This window comes from Vidua macroura, chromosome 8 (genome assembly GCF_024509145.1).
Source record: "Vidua macroura isolate BioBank_ID:100142 chromosome 8, ASM2450914v1, whole genome shotgun sequence".
Lineage (NCBI taxonomy): Eukaryota > Metazoa > Chordata > Aves > Passeriformes > Viduidae > Vidua > Vidua macroura.
Genome location: NC_071578.1, coordinates 33,912,661 through 33,929,418, shown reverse-complemented (window position 1 = coordinate 33,929,418; position 16,758 = coordinate 33,912,661). Strand labels below are relative to the sequence as shown.

At 46.4% G+C, this 16,758-nt stretch overlaps 1 protein-coding gene across 2 annotated transcripts in view; it reads left to right on the top strand.

Moving 5' to 3' along the window:
* The window catches only part of MCU (mitochondrial calcium uniporter), an 85,944-nt gene that overhangs the window by 1,969 nt on the left and 67,217 nt on the right, over window positions 1-16,758 (top strand). Inside the window, exon 1 of one of the 2 annotated variants that reach the window (XM_053984099.1) lies at window positions 2,530-2,661. The exons of the other annotated variant lie outside the window; for it this stretch is intronic. Coding sequence (XP_053840074.1) covers window positions 2,530-2,661 — 132 coding nt within the window. Of the gene's footprint in view, window positions 1-2,529; window positions 2,662-16,758 lie in introns of those variants that run through there. 2 annotated transcript variants of the gene reach the window in all.

Genomic DNA, 16,758 nt, shown 5'->3' with positions numbered 1-16,758 from the left:
CTTTGCCTATGGCTTATCCCACACTCACTTTCTCTTACATCAGTGTTTTATTTGCAGGAGGGAACAATCCATGCCCCTCTCAGCAGTGTCAGGATGGTTGATGAGGGTTTGAAGCTTAAGTTTTCCACTTTCCCACTGCAATATATTAATTGCAAACTCTGGCGTGCTTTTCTCCAGCAATTCTTCTCAGGAGCAGCTTTCCAATATTCAACCAGCTGTAATTATAAGCACCAGGAGAAAGCCTTGTTAAATACATTATTTTATTTAGGTTTTCCAAGAGTGGAAGATGCTTCTAGCAGGAGTTTTTTACATGAAATGACAGGGTTTCATTTTGGTGCCAATATCCTCACCCCTCTCTCTCCCTGCACCTTGGGGAGTCGTTCCCTGCTGGCTCGTTTAATTGCCTGGGGTATTGATCTCAGGGCTCACATTTAATTCCCATTTTTGTGCTTTGTAACGAGTGCCCACACACTCAGTATGGGTTTGCTAATGAATTTTTGGCTTTTCTGCTGCCCTTAGCCTTTGCTCAAAGCCCGTCTTCCCCCACCTCTGTCAAATATTCCCTGGAAATGTATAAACTCTGCCAAAAATTTTACTTTTGGTCATTCCCAGCTCCTCTTTAATGATAAATAAATATCTAAATACAGAGTATGAATGGCTGGAGGAGTAGGGAAGAGGAGAGAGTTGGGGCAGGGTCTGCTTGCTGTGCCCATCCCTGTCCTCCCTGGGAGCTGCTGGCACTGATCCCTGTAGGAAACCCCATGAGGAGGAGAGCACAGGCTCATCCTAAACGTGTCTGTGCTCCCCCAGGCAAAAAGATTTGGGGTGGGTAGTTCATGTGGAGAAGAGGTGGCTCTGGCCCCAAGGGCCTTCCCCATCCTGGGCCTTCCTTCCTGCCCCTTTCCTGCCTTTCTAATCTTTCTTTACCAGTTCACCCAGGCTGCATTAACCACAGTTTTGCCATTTTTAGGATTTTAATCCCACTGTGCTGGATTGCTGGGAGCTGTCCCAGGGAGAGAGGCTGATGTGGCAGAGAGGGAAACCCTGGCTATGGTCCATGAGGTGCCAAGATGTGTGGGGGAACATCTTCCACTGTGGACTCATCACTGAGGGCTTTGCTACTCGAAATCCTTGTTCTGAAGCATTTTTCCTTTCACCATTAGTTTTCAACATAACAGGACAGGGAAATACAACAAGCAGAGATCAAGCAAAGACTCTGTCTGGTCTGAGCAATGAAGCTCAAGAGCAGCTGCTGCTGCAATTTGTTTCCTTGGTTTTCCAAGAAAATGCAAATAATCATTGAAATGCTAAATGTGGGAAGTTGGAAAGACATTGGGTAAATCCTTCCAGAAGGACACAGTCAAGGCTTCAACCATGTTTTCCCAACCAACAAAGAGAAAGAAGGGAAAGCTGATCTCTGTAGGAAAAACCCAGCCAGAAATGAGGATTGAGGTGGAGGATTTCTCAGGGACAAACTCCAAAATGACATTGCCTGGAGGAAAGCTTAGAACACCCATCAGGACTTGTGGAAGGCAGCACTGGAGGGAGGTGGGGATGAAAAAAGGAGTGTTGTGATGGTGTGGGTGATACTGAAGCACATCTGTGTCATCCCATGACTTGGTCGTGCTCCTCTCCGTATTTTTAGAAACGCAGAGGGAGAAATAACAGGAATTAAGAAGGAGCTGCCATTGGTGTTGTAGTAACTCCCAGGCCGGAGGGAAAAGTCTTTTCTAAGTAAAGTAATCCAGGTACCTCATCTTTCAAGAGAAAGCTGAGCACAGATTGCTTATTTAGCCCAGGTGCTGCAAGGTCTATGCTGGCAGCCCAGCCCACCATGTCTGCAAAATATATATATATATATCCAGATATTTTCTTACCCTTCACTGAAACACTGAAACTGCTGTTGGGTGGGGCACCAGTCTGACCCAGCACCCCAAATCCCTGTGCCACCCTTACACTGTATCCATTGTAGTATCTTTGCTGCACCCCATCTTCCTGCAGCCTCTTCCTGGTGGTCTCCTTCTCCCGGTGCTCCCCACCTCCCGGCACCCCCTCCCTAGTGCATCCCACCTCCCTGCACCCCTCTCCCGGTGCTCCCCATCTCCCGGCACCCCCTCCCTAGTGCATCCCACCTCCCTGCACCCCTCTCCCGGTGCTCCCCATCTCCCCGCGTCCCGTCCCTGGCTGTTCCCCCTTAGGGGTGCCCCCGCTCCCCCTCTTTCCACTCCCTGGCCCCGCCCCTCATGGCCCCACCCACCCCTTGCCCCGCCCCGCGGCACCCCTGCCGAGGAGTTTCCCTGCCCTCGGGCCCGCTCGCAGCTCCGCCCACCGGCCAATCGCCTCTGCGGGCGGCCCACCCGCTCGGCGCCGATTGGCTGCCCGAGCCCCGGGGCCGGCCGGAGGGGCGCCGCGATTGGCCAGCGCTCTCGGCTGGCTCCGCCTCGCCGCTCCCCGCCCGCCCCGCCCCGCTCGAGCGGCAGCAGCACCGCCGCCGCCGCCGCCGCAGCGTGGGGCGGCTCCAGCGGCGCGATGGCGGCCACGGCGGGCAGAGCGCTGCCGCTCCTCCTCTGCGGCCGCCGCCCCGCCGCGCTCACCGCCGCCGCCGGCCGCTTCCCAGCGCTGGGCCGGCGCCGCCAGCAGCAGCAGCAGCGACACCGGACGGTGAGTGAGGCGGCAGCCGTGTGCCCTTCAGAAGGCGGGCGCGGTGCCGGCGGGCGGCGCGGGGGCCCCGGCTCCGCGGCTGCTCCACGGCGGTTTCGCGGTGGTTCCCAGCTCCCGGCTCCGCCAGCTGCGCGTTTATTCTTAGCACCGTCACCGGGTGAAACTTGAGCGCGGTGGCGGGCGACGGCAGCGGAGCTCTCCCGGTCGCGCTCCGGCAGCGGCGGCTCGTGGCCCGCCCGCCCCGCGCCGCTCCGGGAGCGGGCGGTGCTGCCGGCGCTGCCCGGCGTTCCGGGGCCGCGCTCCCGGGGCGGGGGTCGCGGGGCGTGGCCGCCAGGTGGCGCTGGGGGCCGCCGGGAGCGGGGGGGGGAGCGCGGAGGTCGCGGAGCCCCCGCCGGGAGCGGCGGCACCGGCACCGACCCGAGCGGGCAGCGCAGCGCCTCTTGCCCGGGTTCTGCCTCTCCTCCCTTCTCTTCCCGCTCCCCTCAAGGTCAGCCAAGGGGGCGCTTGGGGGGCTTCCCGAATCCCGGTCGGTGCGCTGGCTGGCAGAGGGAGAGGGGCAAAGCCAGCCGGGCTCTGTTCGCTCCCTTTTCCTTGGTGTCTTCGCCAGGAAAAGAGGGGACTGGCAAAGCGCGCAGGCTTTCTTGTGTGTCTCAGGGTGGAAAAAAACTGTAAAAGCAGCAGGTTGTGTCTTGGATCTCGAAAGATTTGCTAAAAATACCGGGAGGGTTTTCCCCCTATTTTTTTCTTTTTAAACTGAGGGAACACTGTGTAACCGTGGGTTATCCTCCTGGCTTTTGCCACAATCCGTTTCGGTGCTGTCTCTAAGGGAGCTTCTGTCGGAGGTGTGCACCTGTCGCTCCCTTGTTTTGCTCCAAACAAGTAATCACGGGAACTACGAGGAGCCACCAAAATTGTGGATTAATCAGGTGACGGAGCGGGCTCTGAGCTCCGCCGGCGCAGCGGATACATCGCTGCGGTCCCTCGGTGCTGTAGAAAGAGTTGTTTGTGCCCGGTATCTTCAGCGTGCCGCTCGTTCCTCCGCCCCTGTCGGTGTGCTTTGGCAGCGAGGGGATGCCGGAGGTTCCGTCGCTCTCGGGTGTCTCCATCCCGGCAGTCCCGCATTCGCGGCGCGCTCGTTCCCACGTGTGAAGTGTGCCCTGTGACTGCAGGGTTAATCCCGGCACCTGCTCAGGTGTGGAATGGCCTTTCCAGCGTCCGTAATTAATATTTGAGCTGTCTTCTTGAGCGGTGTGGCCCTGGCAAATAATTGTAATTATCTAAATTTAAATTGACGTTTGCGATTGATTTAACAGAGGCTCAGATTCGTGCTTGGTTTCACTCCTTGGGCTAAGTGTAGCAGTAAATGTGTGAGAAAATTATAAAAAAAAAAACATTAAAAAGCCGTGAATCTCCTGTGTTTGCCCAGGATACTGAGCGGACGTGACTGAGGTGTGGGCATGTTAAAATCCTACTGTCAGAGCCGTTTCCTTCAATAGCTTGGGGAAGGAGGAGGATTTTGCCAGTGCGCTGGGGACTGATGATTAGAAAGCCCTCCTGGCTTTAGTTGGGCTGTGCTGTTGGATTTTTGGCAGCCTGGCTGTGGTGTTGCAGTCATTAATTTTTGGGTTTTTTTCAACAGGGAGGTGGTGTGCAGGTCGGTTGGGTTGAATCCCTGAGAACCAAGAGGTGGGGATCCAGGATCCTGGCAGTTCCTTCTGGCAGCATCTGTGATGTGCCTGTTTATCCCCTCACAGCAGAGATTAGTTATCCTTTCCCTCACACTGCACTTGAGAAACTCTGCAGACCACTGAGAGAGAGCAGCTGAATCCTGGAATAAATGATCTGTGAGGAGAAATGAAAGGAACTGGAGCTCTTTGTAATAAAGAGGAAATTGAAAGGAGGTGTTGCTGCAAAGAGGAAGCAGAAAACCAGACAAATCCTCGTCAGGTGGGAGAAGGAATGGGCTCACAGTGTGAGCAGAGGGGTTTGGTTAGGTGCTGGCAGACTTTACTGACAGTAAGAGCTGTGAAATGCTGAATTATTTCTGGGAAGGCTGCTCAGTCTGTTATCAGAGGTGGTTAGGGCAGGTTAGGCTCACATCAATCAGTTATGGCTGATGAAGAATTGATCCTGCTGTGATGGGACGGGGATGTACAAGCTTCCTGAGACCATAGATTACATTAGGAAAGACGTAGGAAGAGTTTGTATAATATGGGTGTAATTAATAGAGTGGTTACATCAGGTGTGTCTGTGCAGTGTTGTTTTTAGTACCATCAATTCTACTTGGGTACTTCTCAGGATGGCTGGTTTCTTGCAGAGGTGATAAATTAAATGGGCTTTCTTTGAAACAGGGTGGAAATGCTAAATGGTCTTATGGATGAATTCTTTCAAAAGCAATATAAATAATGCTGGAAGAAACTGCACCAACGGACTAGATTACTGTGAGGACAGTGCTGTAAAATAAACAAAAAAACTCCTCCAGGTGGGTGAAGTACAAAGGAGGAGGTTCTAATAACACCAGATGGGAGAGAGGGCGAGGAGGTGAGCAAATACTTGGCTATGAGGGAGCAGTTGGGAGTACATCAGTACTGGGGGACACAGGGCTTGAGTGAAGCACTCACAGCTTGCTTGAGAGCTCTGAAACCTGGGGGAGTTGAGAAAGCTCAGTGGGCTCAGCATGGAGATGTTCCCACACGAGCAATCCCTTAGGGAGAAGATCAAAAGTCTGTCCCTAACAGGATCACAAGGGTGAGAGATCTGGGGAGGGGGATGCAAGAAACTTGAATGAGAAGTTCATTCATTGATCTTGGTGTCGGGATAAGCAAGAAGAAGGAAGTTTTTTACTGCTATTTGTAGATTTCCCTTCTGAGCGTGGTGGTGGTGTACATTTCAGGATGGCTGGGCAGGGTGAGGAGGCCTCACCATGGAGCAACTGGGGCTTGGGCATCCACAGCGTTGGAAGAGTGTGACAGAGCTGAAGAAATGAACTGGGAGCAGAAGTATCAGAGGCTGCATCTCTTTCCAGTCTCCCTCTTTGGCTACACACACAGAGGGTGAAGGAAGCCAAGTTCCCAAATGTGTTTGCAGTGGAGAAGGTGCTGGGGTGGGCTGGGGGGTTGTAATGTGTGGGAGGCCACACGTCCTGTTAGACAGCTTGTCCTCTGAGGGGCAGGGAGAGAGAATTGAAGTGGGGCTATTCCTCAGGGGAAACTTCCTCATGGAACAAGGGAAAGCCTTTCCTGTCCCCTGCTTGTCCCAGGTGCTGTGGAGGTTGAGGGTCAGCTTTCCAAGGGCTGAGGTGTAGTGGGGCTTGGAAGCAGGCCTGGAAAGGCTTCACAAGGAAGCAAGCTATAAATGGTTTTCAGTGACGTGGGGGTAGACAAAATATTTAAATAAAATGCTTTGCTTTTGTCTGTTGAACACCTAATCCTCATGGCTTCCTTCCTGCAGAGATTAGAGGCTCCTGTTGCTGCATTTCCTGGTGCCTGTAGCCAGGGGTTGAGTTAGGTGGGATTGGAATGTAATCAGCTGGTGCAAAAATACCTATAGAAAATCAAGGGGTTGGCTGCGTGTGGCATTCCTGTGGTAGTTCATTCTAGAAGTTCTGGGCAAATCAGGAATATTGATTCCTAGTGCCTTCTTCTAAGCCTAAGAAGGAAAAACGGAACTCATCTGAGCTGCAGCCAGATTTTGAGTAGGTATTGGACAGCGTGCAGGTTTTTCTTTCTGCTCCTGGTGAGAACCAGGGTTACCTGTGTTGATCCATCCTCCAAGCCAGGTAGGATTTTGGTGCAGGTGGCTCAGGTTTGAGGACATAGTGGAGACGGTGTCCTGCAAAGATCTTGTTCTGTGCCAAGGAGAGATGGGATAAGCCTCAAGAGGAGGCTGCAGGGGACATCCTGCTGCGGCTCTCCTTTATTCACCATAGATCCAGGGTGTATTTAGTGAGGTTTTTTCCTGTGCAGCACTGACTTCCAGAGAAGCTGTAGCTCGATAGTGTGGTCATAATTTCCTGTGGGACCACCTCAGGCCTTGAGGGCGAGACACAAAGAGTCTTTGCTTCTTTTTTGCCAGGGTCAGGATTAAATGTGTGAGATGGTGTTTCATGTTGGCACTCAGATGTTTATTAGTTCTTATCTGTGTCACAGTCTCACAAACCCTGAGTTCTACAGCACTTCACTCTAACAAACTAAAAATGGAGCTCCATCTCTCTCTCTACAAGGCTTTTTAAGGATAAGCTGTCCAATTAAAAAATGAAACCTAAATTATTTTTACTTTTAACCCAATAACCAACCACCCATGGCCCTCAATGTGGACTTTTTTATCCAATTACACAAAACCACCCAAACCCATGGAGAAGAAGGTGAAGAAGTAGGACCAGCCTCTGCTCTAAAACCTCCCATCTTCCTTTATATATTACTATATTCGAAAACCTTAAACACTTAAGTTTTCCACCCTGTGATATCACACACTTCTATTCAAACTCCACACCCACAATCCCAGATTATGGGTAGAATTGACTTCTGTCATTCATTCAGATAGAATTGAATTCTTTTACTCAATTTTGGAAGCTTCTCCATGGCCTCGGGTCAAATGCTGTGTTCTCTCCTGAGGGTCAGTGCCTGTCAGCACAGAAGCTCTAAAATTCTCAGCATCCAGGCTTCCAACAGCTCGCTGTCACAAAAGCTGCAGTTTATTGTCCCATTGTTGCCCAGCCCTTGAAGCAAATTGTCAGGTGAAGCTCAGGCAGTGGCAGCAGGGATGGTTGGGCTTGGAAGACTCTGGGCTGTGTTTTTGCCGAGGATGGAAGCTGGCAGACTTGTTTAATTAACTGTACTGCTGCTTTCCTGACCTGGCATACTGCTGATTGTGATTTTCCAAGGAATGATTAAAAATCTGTGCTAAAGGGGATGACCAGCAAATATTTTTGAATGTACGAAAGTGGCTAAAATCAGAGAACACACTTTCAGGGCTGTCTGTGTGAAAGAGGAGCACAATACGAGGACTAGATGTTGGTTTGGGGTTTTTTGAGAGTTATTTGATGATATTACCATATTTTATTTATTTTTTATCCCATGGGAATAACAAAGACTTTGAATCTAGGTTCCCTGATGGGAAAGTAAGTTACAATCATGATCAAGTTGATGCTGTCACTAAAATATAAACATTTCAGGGTAGTTCTTTTTCCACAAGGGGAGTGTTTCTCAGCTGTGCTCAGTCAGGAGGGGTATAGCTCTCCTGACCAGAGCCAAGTCTTAGAAAGAGAAGAAGAAAAAAAGTTGTTCTTCTCTAAAGCTGTTTTAAGACTCATCTTAAAGAGGAAACTTTCTGTGAGGTTAGGCTCCACCCAATCTGGAGGGGGAAACATAATTTTTATGACTTATTTTCTGATTTGTGCTATGAGTCACCAGTTTGCCATTCTATAAAAGAGCACTGAGCTGACTCAAATATGCAATGTAAATTATTGTCCTGATTGTAGGTCTGTGGAAATACAGAAATTGTTTTAGATTTGGATGGCTTGATTTTTCAAAAAAAAAAAAATTATTCATTTATTGCAGTGTCAGTTGGTGGTCAGCCTCTCTTCCTAAAAGCCCAACTGCTGCTTTCTACTTCTGTGGCTCCTGGTAGGAGGAGGAACTGTACTAAAAAATTTGAAATTTGTTGAAACTAGATGAAGCTGTGTTCCCTGAGCTCACCGTGGGGGCATACTTCTTATTTCTGAAGTGCTCTTGGGGTGAGAGACCACCTGTGGTATTGCTGGTGGGGATTTCATCATATTTTCACTTTCCCAGTGCAAACTACAGCAATCAGGCTTTAAGGGCTATTTTGTCCTTGAGTATTTAATGCAGAAAATGAAAGGATTTATGCTTCTGCTGTTAAAGATTCTGAATAGGGTTTTCTCCCTGTTATTAAGCTCTCAATTGGTCATCAAAATGAGATGTCATCTTAATGAAGATGAAAATGTGCAGCACTTGAGTGTGACGTGGAATTAGTTTCCAGCAGGATGAGCCTGTGGGGTATGGCTTTTGTCTCCTGTAAAACACAGAGCATGTCCACTATCTTTTTCTGCATTCTTGGCAGCTCTTAAGGAATTAGGAAATGCGGAGCTCATTTCAGCAATTTGCTTTTGTTGGCTTCCCCAGGAGGAAAGGACTGCCATGCAATGTGGAAACTCTCAATCTCTGACACTCCCTCTTGGAATAACTAAAACTCGAATTGCACTCAGATATGTAACTTGTGAAGGATCTGCAAGGGAGCAACCACCATAAAAACCAGCTCTGGGTGATTGTCTGTCTTGTGCTCTGTCAGTCTTGTATTAAACCCTTGTTTTCTTCTGCCCAAACTGACTTCTGATGGTGCTGAGCTCTTTTAGATTTGCAGCTGAAACCTGTAGAAGGAGCAGCAAAAGGATGTTGGCTGGCCAGGGTGCAGGCTGTGAGATGGAATCAGAGTAGGAAGGAAATTATTTCTGACAGATTGTTGTAAGAGGAAATATTCATTCCACTTCAACCATTCTTTAAAAATACATCTTTGTAATTTAGCCTCGTCATTTTTCTTAGATGTTTGGACTTAAGTGAGAATGAGTTTTCTGTCTGGCAAAGAAACTCCAAAAATGACAATTTTAAGTACTACTCTGACAAATGATGAAGAGAAAATGAGCTGCCCAAGATAGCACAAGAGTGATGTGGGATTTTTTTTTTTTTTTTCAGCTTGTGTGTTAAAAGGAATTATCTGGGGTCTGGATGATGGTTTTCCTATACAAATTTTCCTGCATGAATACTGTTCTGTCATTATTCATGCTTGCCTTTGAGAATAATTTCATATCCCATGTCCTGCTCATGTTTTCTGCTTCTAGACAAAACTCACACACTGTGAATATGCAGTGCAGCAGCAACCTTTTAATAGTAATTTAAATTAATTGGAAGCCTGTCCCAAACATTACAAAGATTCCTGGCTGGGGGAGATGGGAGGGAAAGCTGGCAGCAAAAGTTATTTTCTCCCCAAAATAACAGTGAGCTGAAAAACTGCAGAGATTTCCCAGGGGCAGAAAAATTTGATTCCTTTTTTGGAATGAAAATGCTCTGTTTACCATGTGACTTGGGAAATCCTCTTGGCTTCCTGCAGAGGGGAAAGGGTGAGTTGAAGGTTTGGTCGGGTGGTGAAGCCTGGCATGTTTGTGATGCAGGAGGGCTCCAGTGGGAGCCTCCTGCTTGCTGCAAGGCTATTCCTGTTATCCAGGGACTTGTTCCTGAGGCACTGACAACAGAAATTTCATTGTCTAAATATTGAGTAGATTGGATAATTGCACTCTTCAGCGCTGTGTGGTTTCTCCCAAGTTTGGGGGTGTTGTATTTAAGTGGAGAGTGGGATCCTTCCCTTGGATTTTGCTGTAAGGGATTCAAGGGAGCCAAACCCAGTGTCTCTGTTAAGGGAGAAGACTTGTTTCATCATGAGCAGTGTGTATTGCTAGTAATGAAACCAGCTCCAGATACTCCCTTCTGCACGAAGGGACTATATTAAAAATTGCTCCCTTCTCATGATGAGCTGTCCTTGTGTTTCATGAGCTGCCTAGAAAACCTCTGGCTCTGGCTTTTGTTCAGGCTGTGGTCAGTGCCCTGCGTCTCACAGGAGGACTGTTGTTGTTTTTGAACCTGGAAACCGTGGTGCTGCAAGGGAGGGAAACCACTGCAAGTGCTGAGACATCCGTTCCTCCTTGCTTGGCTGGGTGATGTGACTCTGATTGCTAAGTAACCAGAGACTGATGGTCCAAAACAGAGCTTTGCTCTGAAGCCAAAAAGCCACGGATTACTCTGACCACAGAGTTGAAGAGTGCTAAGATGGATTTTATTTTAAGGATAATTTTGTCCAAAGACAAAGACCATGACTCAGATTCACACATGTTCTCGTGGAAAACAAATCATGGTTTTGAATCAGCCACTCATTCGTGTGTGTGGGAGCGACCATTTCCATGTTTCCTCTTGGCATTTAGTGCTCAAGAGAGTAATTTTAAACAAATAGTTTTACAAAGTACCTCATTATTGAGCAGGCCAGGATATGACACCACACAGATATGGTTTTTTGAGCTGGCAAGGAAGTCAGGATTTTGAGAAGAGCATTGATACTATGCACTTGTGAAATTAATCATTTTGTAAATAACATTGTTAACAGATGTTGGGTTTTTTTTTTTTTTTCATCTTTCCCCAAAGGTGGGTTGTTTCTGGTGACTGTCCCTGCACACCATTCAGTTTTCCTCTGCACAGCAGCTCCTTTGCTTGTGCTGAATTGTGTTTTTTCCCATTTGCAGTCAGTGGTGCACACATGGCATCCTCTGCAGGATGCCCTCCCCTCTCCCACTGCAAGCACACTGGTAACACACAGCTCCAGTTTGTGTGGAGCACTCTGGGCTCTGGATCTGGGGCAGGGACTTTGGTGGAGCTGCTGCTTTCATGACCTACTTCTTAATGGAAGTAAAAAACTGCTCCTGGTGGCTCACAAGAGAGATTTGGGCTTTTTTTGAAAAATCAGACTCCAGCTTGATCCAGTTGTACTCCTCGAGGTTGTTCCCTGAATTATTCCTGTTTTAGTGGAAAGAAAGCACAGGAACACCTGTGCCTAGAGCAGTGTGGCTTTGGGGATTTAAAGCAGGCACTGTGTGTTTGTTGTGGTCAGTCAGATGTCATCAGTTTCTTCATTTGTGCTTTTGTAGACAGTAGGTGTGTAACTGACTCATCCTCAACGCTGTATCTCCCATTTTTTCTTCAGTTTAGGACATTTGGCAACACTCAACAAGCCAAATCGCTATGATTAGTCTGACATTTTATGCAACAGAGTGCACCAGAGAGGGCTGTTTGTTCTTGGAATTACAATGTCAAAGCACCACAGTAGTTTCCAGGGCAGTCTTTACATAATTTTTGTAGATTTCCACTCAGATGGAGTCACAGGAATACCCTCACGTTCCCTGGGTATCCGTGCACGGGTTTCATGGCGCTGCCAGAGCTCTGCTTGCCTCCTGCAGGAGCTGAGGATGCTCCAGGCAGGATTCTGACTCACAAACACTTCCAAGCTTCCTTACAGCCTTGGGAATGTGGAAAGATGTGGCCTGAAAGCTGGATTCCTGCCCTAGCCATGCCATCCCACCCCTGAGCACCTGGAGACCCCACTGGCTGGGTGTCAAGTCCATGTTTTCTCAATTTCCTTGACTAAAAAGTTAAGCCAGCCCTTACCTCCTTTCCACTGAACACCTCCCAAAACCCCTCCTGACTGTTTTCTGTTAATGTATTTTAACGTGCCCCAGCTCTGTTACTCTGCCTCCTCCTTTAGCTTTTCTAAAGAAAACTAATAAAAAATAATAGTAAAGCTTTCAGCTTTCCATTGTCATGCTTTCCATTTTTATAATACCAACTAGCATCCCAAGAGTTGTTTTTAGATTAGGCTAATTTAGTTCTCAAGTGTATTTCCCTTTTTTTGCCATTTGTGAGCATGGGGTAGTTTAAAATGTGTATTATTTTGGCCATGATTTGCCTTGGAAAAAGCATTCTCTGGAACACTTTAATACAGTTATTTAATAGCTGTAAATAACTGCTGCTAGAGAACAGCTTGGCTGACCACTGGCAGTAATATGCATGAAACTTATTTTATCCTAAGTGATTAAACTTGAATTTTATGGGTTGTGTTTACAGCTGCAGTTCTCCAGCTCTGATTTCATCTCTGTGCTGCTTGAACCTCAATATTAATTTTCAGTCCTGGTGATCATTGACTTATGTGAGGCTTTTCCCATGGCCAGGTCTACCTCAGTCTGGTTTCTGAAGAAATATAACAGTCAAAAGAGAAGAAAATACTTTTTTTTTTTTTTTTTTTTTTTTTGTTGCTGCTGTTTTTGTATCTTCCTCCTACTGCTCTGGTGTTTTGCTGAGTGCCCCAACTTCTTCTCTTGGCTGTTTGAGATGCATTAAGAGCTCGTGCATAAACATGAGAGAAATCCATGCAACTTCTCAGTAGAGAAATTTTGCTTTACTGCATATTACCTTAGTGCAAAACCCTTCCAGCTCTTGCTGTGAAAAATATCTGCCTATTTCCTTGTAGGTCTGAAGAGCATCACCCAAGCTGACAGGACATTGTGAGTATAATAACTTGATGGTTTTGCAATCAGTTAAAGAAGTTCAAGTTGTATAATATTCAAAGTGAACTTGGTAATTTGCTGATCCATGTGAATAAATTCCACAGACTCCCTGGGAGGGTGGTTATTTCCCAAAATCAAGGGGAAGGACAGTTGCAGGCAGACAATCAAAAATTGTGGGGGTGGGAAGAAGGTAGATGAAAAATGGGATGAAAAATAGGATGCACTTGAGCTGTTGTCATCTGTTCATATTCCACTTTGCCATCTATCACTATTATTGTAATAAGTGCAGGAATTTGAAGGGACATGAAAGCACTTCAGTGGCTTCTCCTAGATTCCTGATTTATATTCTGGGAATTTTGGTGCAAAGATGCTGTTCTTGATCATCCCTTGGTCTTTCTGATGCTGTTGTTGCGAGGTTACTTTCCCCTCCTTGTTTGATAGTGTACTCATAACACAGTTTTGTCTCTGTGCCAAAGCTTTTATCTTGCAATAATTAATATTAACATATATATATACTTACATAAATTATGGTTTGATTAGATAAAAATATATACAATATCTATATATGATATAGCTATTATTATATATTTGATTATATTATGTAATCCAATAATAATTGGGTTTTTTCCCCCTCATCCTTGCTGTGAGAACAAGACTACCAAAACATTCTGGGGATATTAATTGCACTTTTTCACAAGGGACTGAAGGAGCACAACCTTAATAAGAAATCTTAACTTTTAACAGTTATAATTGCTGTTTGCAGCTTTAATTGTGGTGTGGCTTTTCCAGGTAGATAATCTGATAGGAGAAGAATAACCAGGCTCTGACTAGCCACTTGCTTCATTTCTTCCCACAACTCTGACCAGCCATTAATTTTCTTTCCATCTCTGCAGTAATTAGTGTGGAGCTCTGGAGCTCAGAGGTTGAACACAGCATATTAACCCTTGTGTCCAGAAGAGAGGAGATGGGAATGTTGGCCTCCTTGAGAGTGCAAATCACCTGCTATTTGTTGAGCTGCTGTTCTTAAAGTACTTCCTTTATAGAAAAGCTTTTAAGTAATATTCAGGTAGGATTTAAATAATAAAGTTGAATAAAATGTGTGCCACTTTGCTGCTGAAGCTGCTTGGGTTTTTTTTTTTTTTTCCTTCTTAGTAGGGATAAGGACCAGTGGCCAGCAAGATTAATTTTATGTGATGTGCTGATTTAGCACTCCAGAGCCTCCAGTGATAAATAGCTTGCTCCCTGTTCTCTCCCTTTTCTTCTGTCTTCCACCAAGTTTAGTTTCTAAGGCACAAACCCAAGCAGGCTATGTAGAAGTGTAAAATGCCTGCTTCAACCAGCATGAGCCATTAATCCCTCTCTACACGGTTTAACATTTCTACAAATGAATTTTTTGATCAATACTTAGCAAAAAATTGTAAGAGAATGCAAGTGAAATAGTAAAAATTAAACAAGCATGTTTGAGAGCACAGGTGGTTGAATCATCTCTTTCAGACCTTTGCCTGGTGATTAGTTTTGGACCAAATTGTTGCTTCCACTCGTAATTCCTACACTCCCACTGAGAGGTTTTGGGGGAACCTCAGGCTTCTGGGGGCAGTTTTCACTCAGAATAGGTTGCAACTGATTTTTAAAAGACAGCTTTGAAGAGAACTGATTTCCAGACAAACATCTTCTCTTTACTGTGCTTGTGTTAAGATTATCCTAGTTTAGAAAAATAATCTGGAATTAGTGTCAGTGAGACAGTAATCTGGCAGAGTGCAGGTTTAAATGGATACTGCTAACAAATCCCAGGCAGTGAACTGAGCAGAGCTTCAGCATCAAAATATTTCCAGCTTTCTTGTGGTTTTTGAAATTCTTTATGTTTTGCTGATTATTTCACAGTTGAGACAGTGAAAAATGACTTGTATCTTTAGAGTTTTAGGACCACCATGGCATTTTTTTACCCTCTCTTAGTTTCCTCAAATGTTTTTTTGGCAAAGTGCTGCTTTGCCAGTCATCCATCACAAAACTGAAAACACTGGACCCTACACAACCTCGCGGATTTTGTGGCTGCGGTTGTAGGATGCTCTGATTTATATCTGTTTGCTGTGGGGAAAGTTAATATTTGGGTTGGAGGATGGCAAAAAGTGGTGTTTTCATGTCCCTCAGTGAGTAGAGGCGTGCACAAAAGGAGCAGCTGGTGGTTCTCCAGGAGGAGTCAGCATTCCCAGGAATTCCAATTCCCAGGATTGGGAAGCAGCAGCTGCAGGGTGGCCCCAGCGCAGCTCTGTAGTCACTGCTGGCAGAGGGGCCTCAGAGGAAGGGATTTTTGCAGTTCCTGTGCAAGCAGATGATTTGCCTTTATGAATCCTTCCTTGCCTGGATGCAGAAGAGCTTTTCAGGGAAGGCTGAGGTGGCTGTGGGGATTCTCTCAGGTTTTTTGTGAGTGAATATTTAGTTTCTAAGAATCGCTGCCCTTTGAGTGGTGACCGTGAGTCCCTTGCAAAGAAAAGGGCTGTTTGGACCTCTTGGAGGACTTTTGGCCTCTGACATTAAATATATAATTTGGAAACTCTCTTTGGGATTACAGAGTAGTTCCTGGTGCAAGTGTGAGCTGTGAAGAAGGAGGTTTAGCTGGTGAGCACCCCTACAAACAGATGGACACTGGGCTGGTTGGGAACTGGGTGTCTTAATGCAGCTTATGTGGCTTCCTGGGGGATAAGTAGGAATGGATTGTGATTTAATGCCACTAAATGGGGAAAAAAAACGTAATTAGTGTTACATTTACTCTGTATGGATACATAACACTTAATCTACAACTGTGTTTTCAGAGCAGTTTTCCTTCAACTGATAATACCAGCCATAAAAATGTCACTTCTGCAGCATGGCCATAAACAATAATGACCTATTCCAATGTACTGTTGCATTCCTGAGCTTTAGGAAGTGTCTCTGTGGGGTCAGATCTGCACTTGGGACTGTGCTTTGGAGCAGCAGGGTTAGAGCTTGATTTGTATGTGAGGGGTGATTGCTGCTGCAGAAAAGGAGGCGATTTGTGTGTGCTTGAGGAAGGAGCAGGGAGCTTGAAGGGCAGAGCTGCTTACTGCCTGGGGCAGCTATCCCTCTTTTCCAGCACCTCCAAGGAGGGGAGTTTGTCCCTTTGCTATTCTGTGCCTCTTCTACCACTGCAGTATTTAACTGGGCATTTTCTCCGTGCACTGTTGAGAAAAGATTTATTTACCAGGTTTTGTTTGATGTTTTGAGGCAAAAATCCACAAATGTTAGGATAGAGATTAAAGCAATTAACAGCTTTGCTAATGTATCACAGAATCCCAGAATGGTTTGGGTTGGAAGGTGTCGGATTATGCCCTTTTCTGACCCAGAGATGGGGCAACTGAGAGGTGTTTTAAACACTTTTATTCCATTTTCAGTCTCATGTGAAGGGTGAGACCATACAGATGTTATCATTCACACCATCACAATCAGAAGCCAACTATTTCCTAATTACAATACACTGCAAGTGTTTCTTGGCCTATCAGCTTTAGCCACACCATGCTGTAAATGCCTTAAAGCCAATCATCTAAAATTACCCCTCATGGGTCCCACTACAATGCATCTTTCATTGTTCTATTTCTCCAAAAAGTATCCAGTCTTATTTGCAAGGCCATCCTTTGAAACTTGTTTCTAGTTCCATATCTCTCTCAGCAATGTCTGTCCTGTTCCATTTCTAGGCATTTCTAAGTCAGCATTTCTTACCTCAAAGTTTGCACAGATGCACACTGTTGAGCCTTCTGTTAAGCTTTGAAAATTTTCTACAAATCCATTTCCCACATTGACCTTAAAACCCATCCTGCCATTTATGGGCAGGATCCCACTATCCCAGGCTGCTCCAAGCTCTGTCCAGCCTGGCCTTGGGCACTTCCAGGGATCCAGGGGCAGCCCCAGCTGCTCTGGGCACCCTGTGCCAGGGCCTGCCCACCCTCCCAAGGGAACAATTCCTC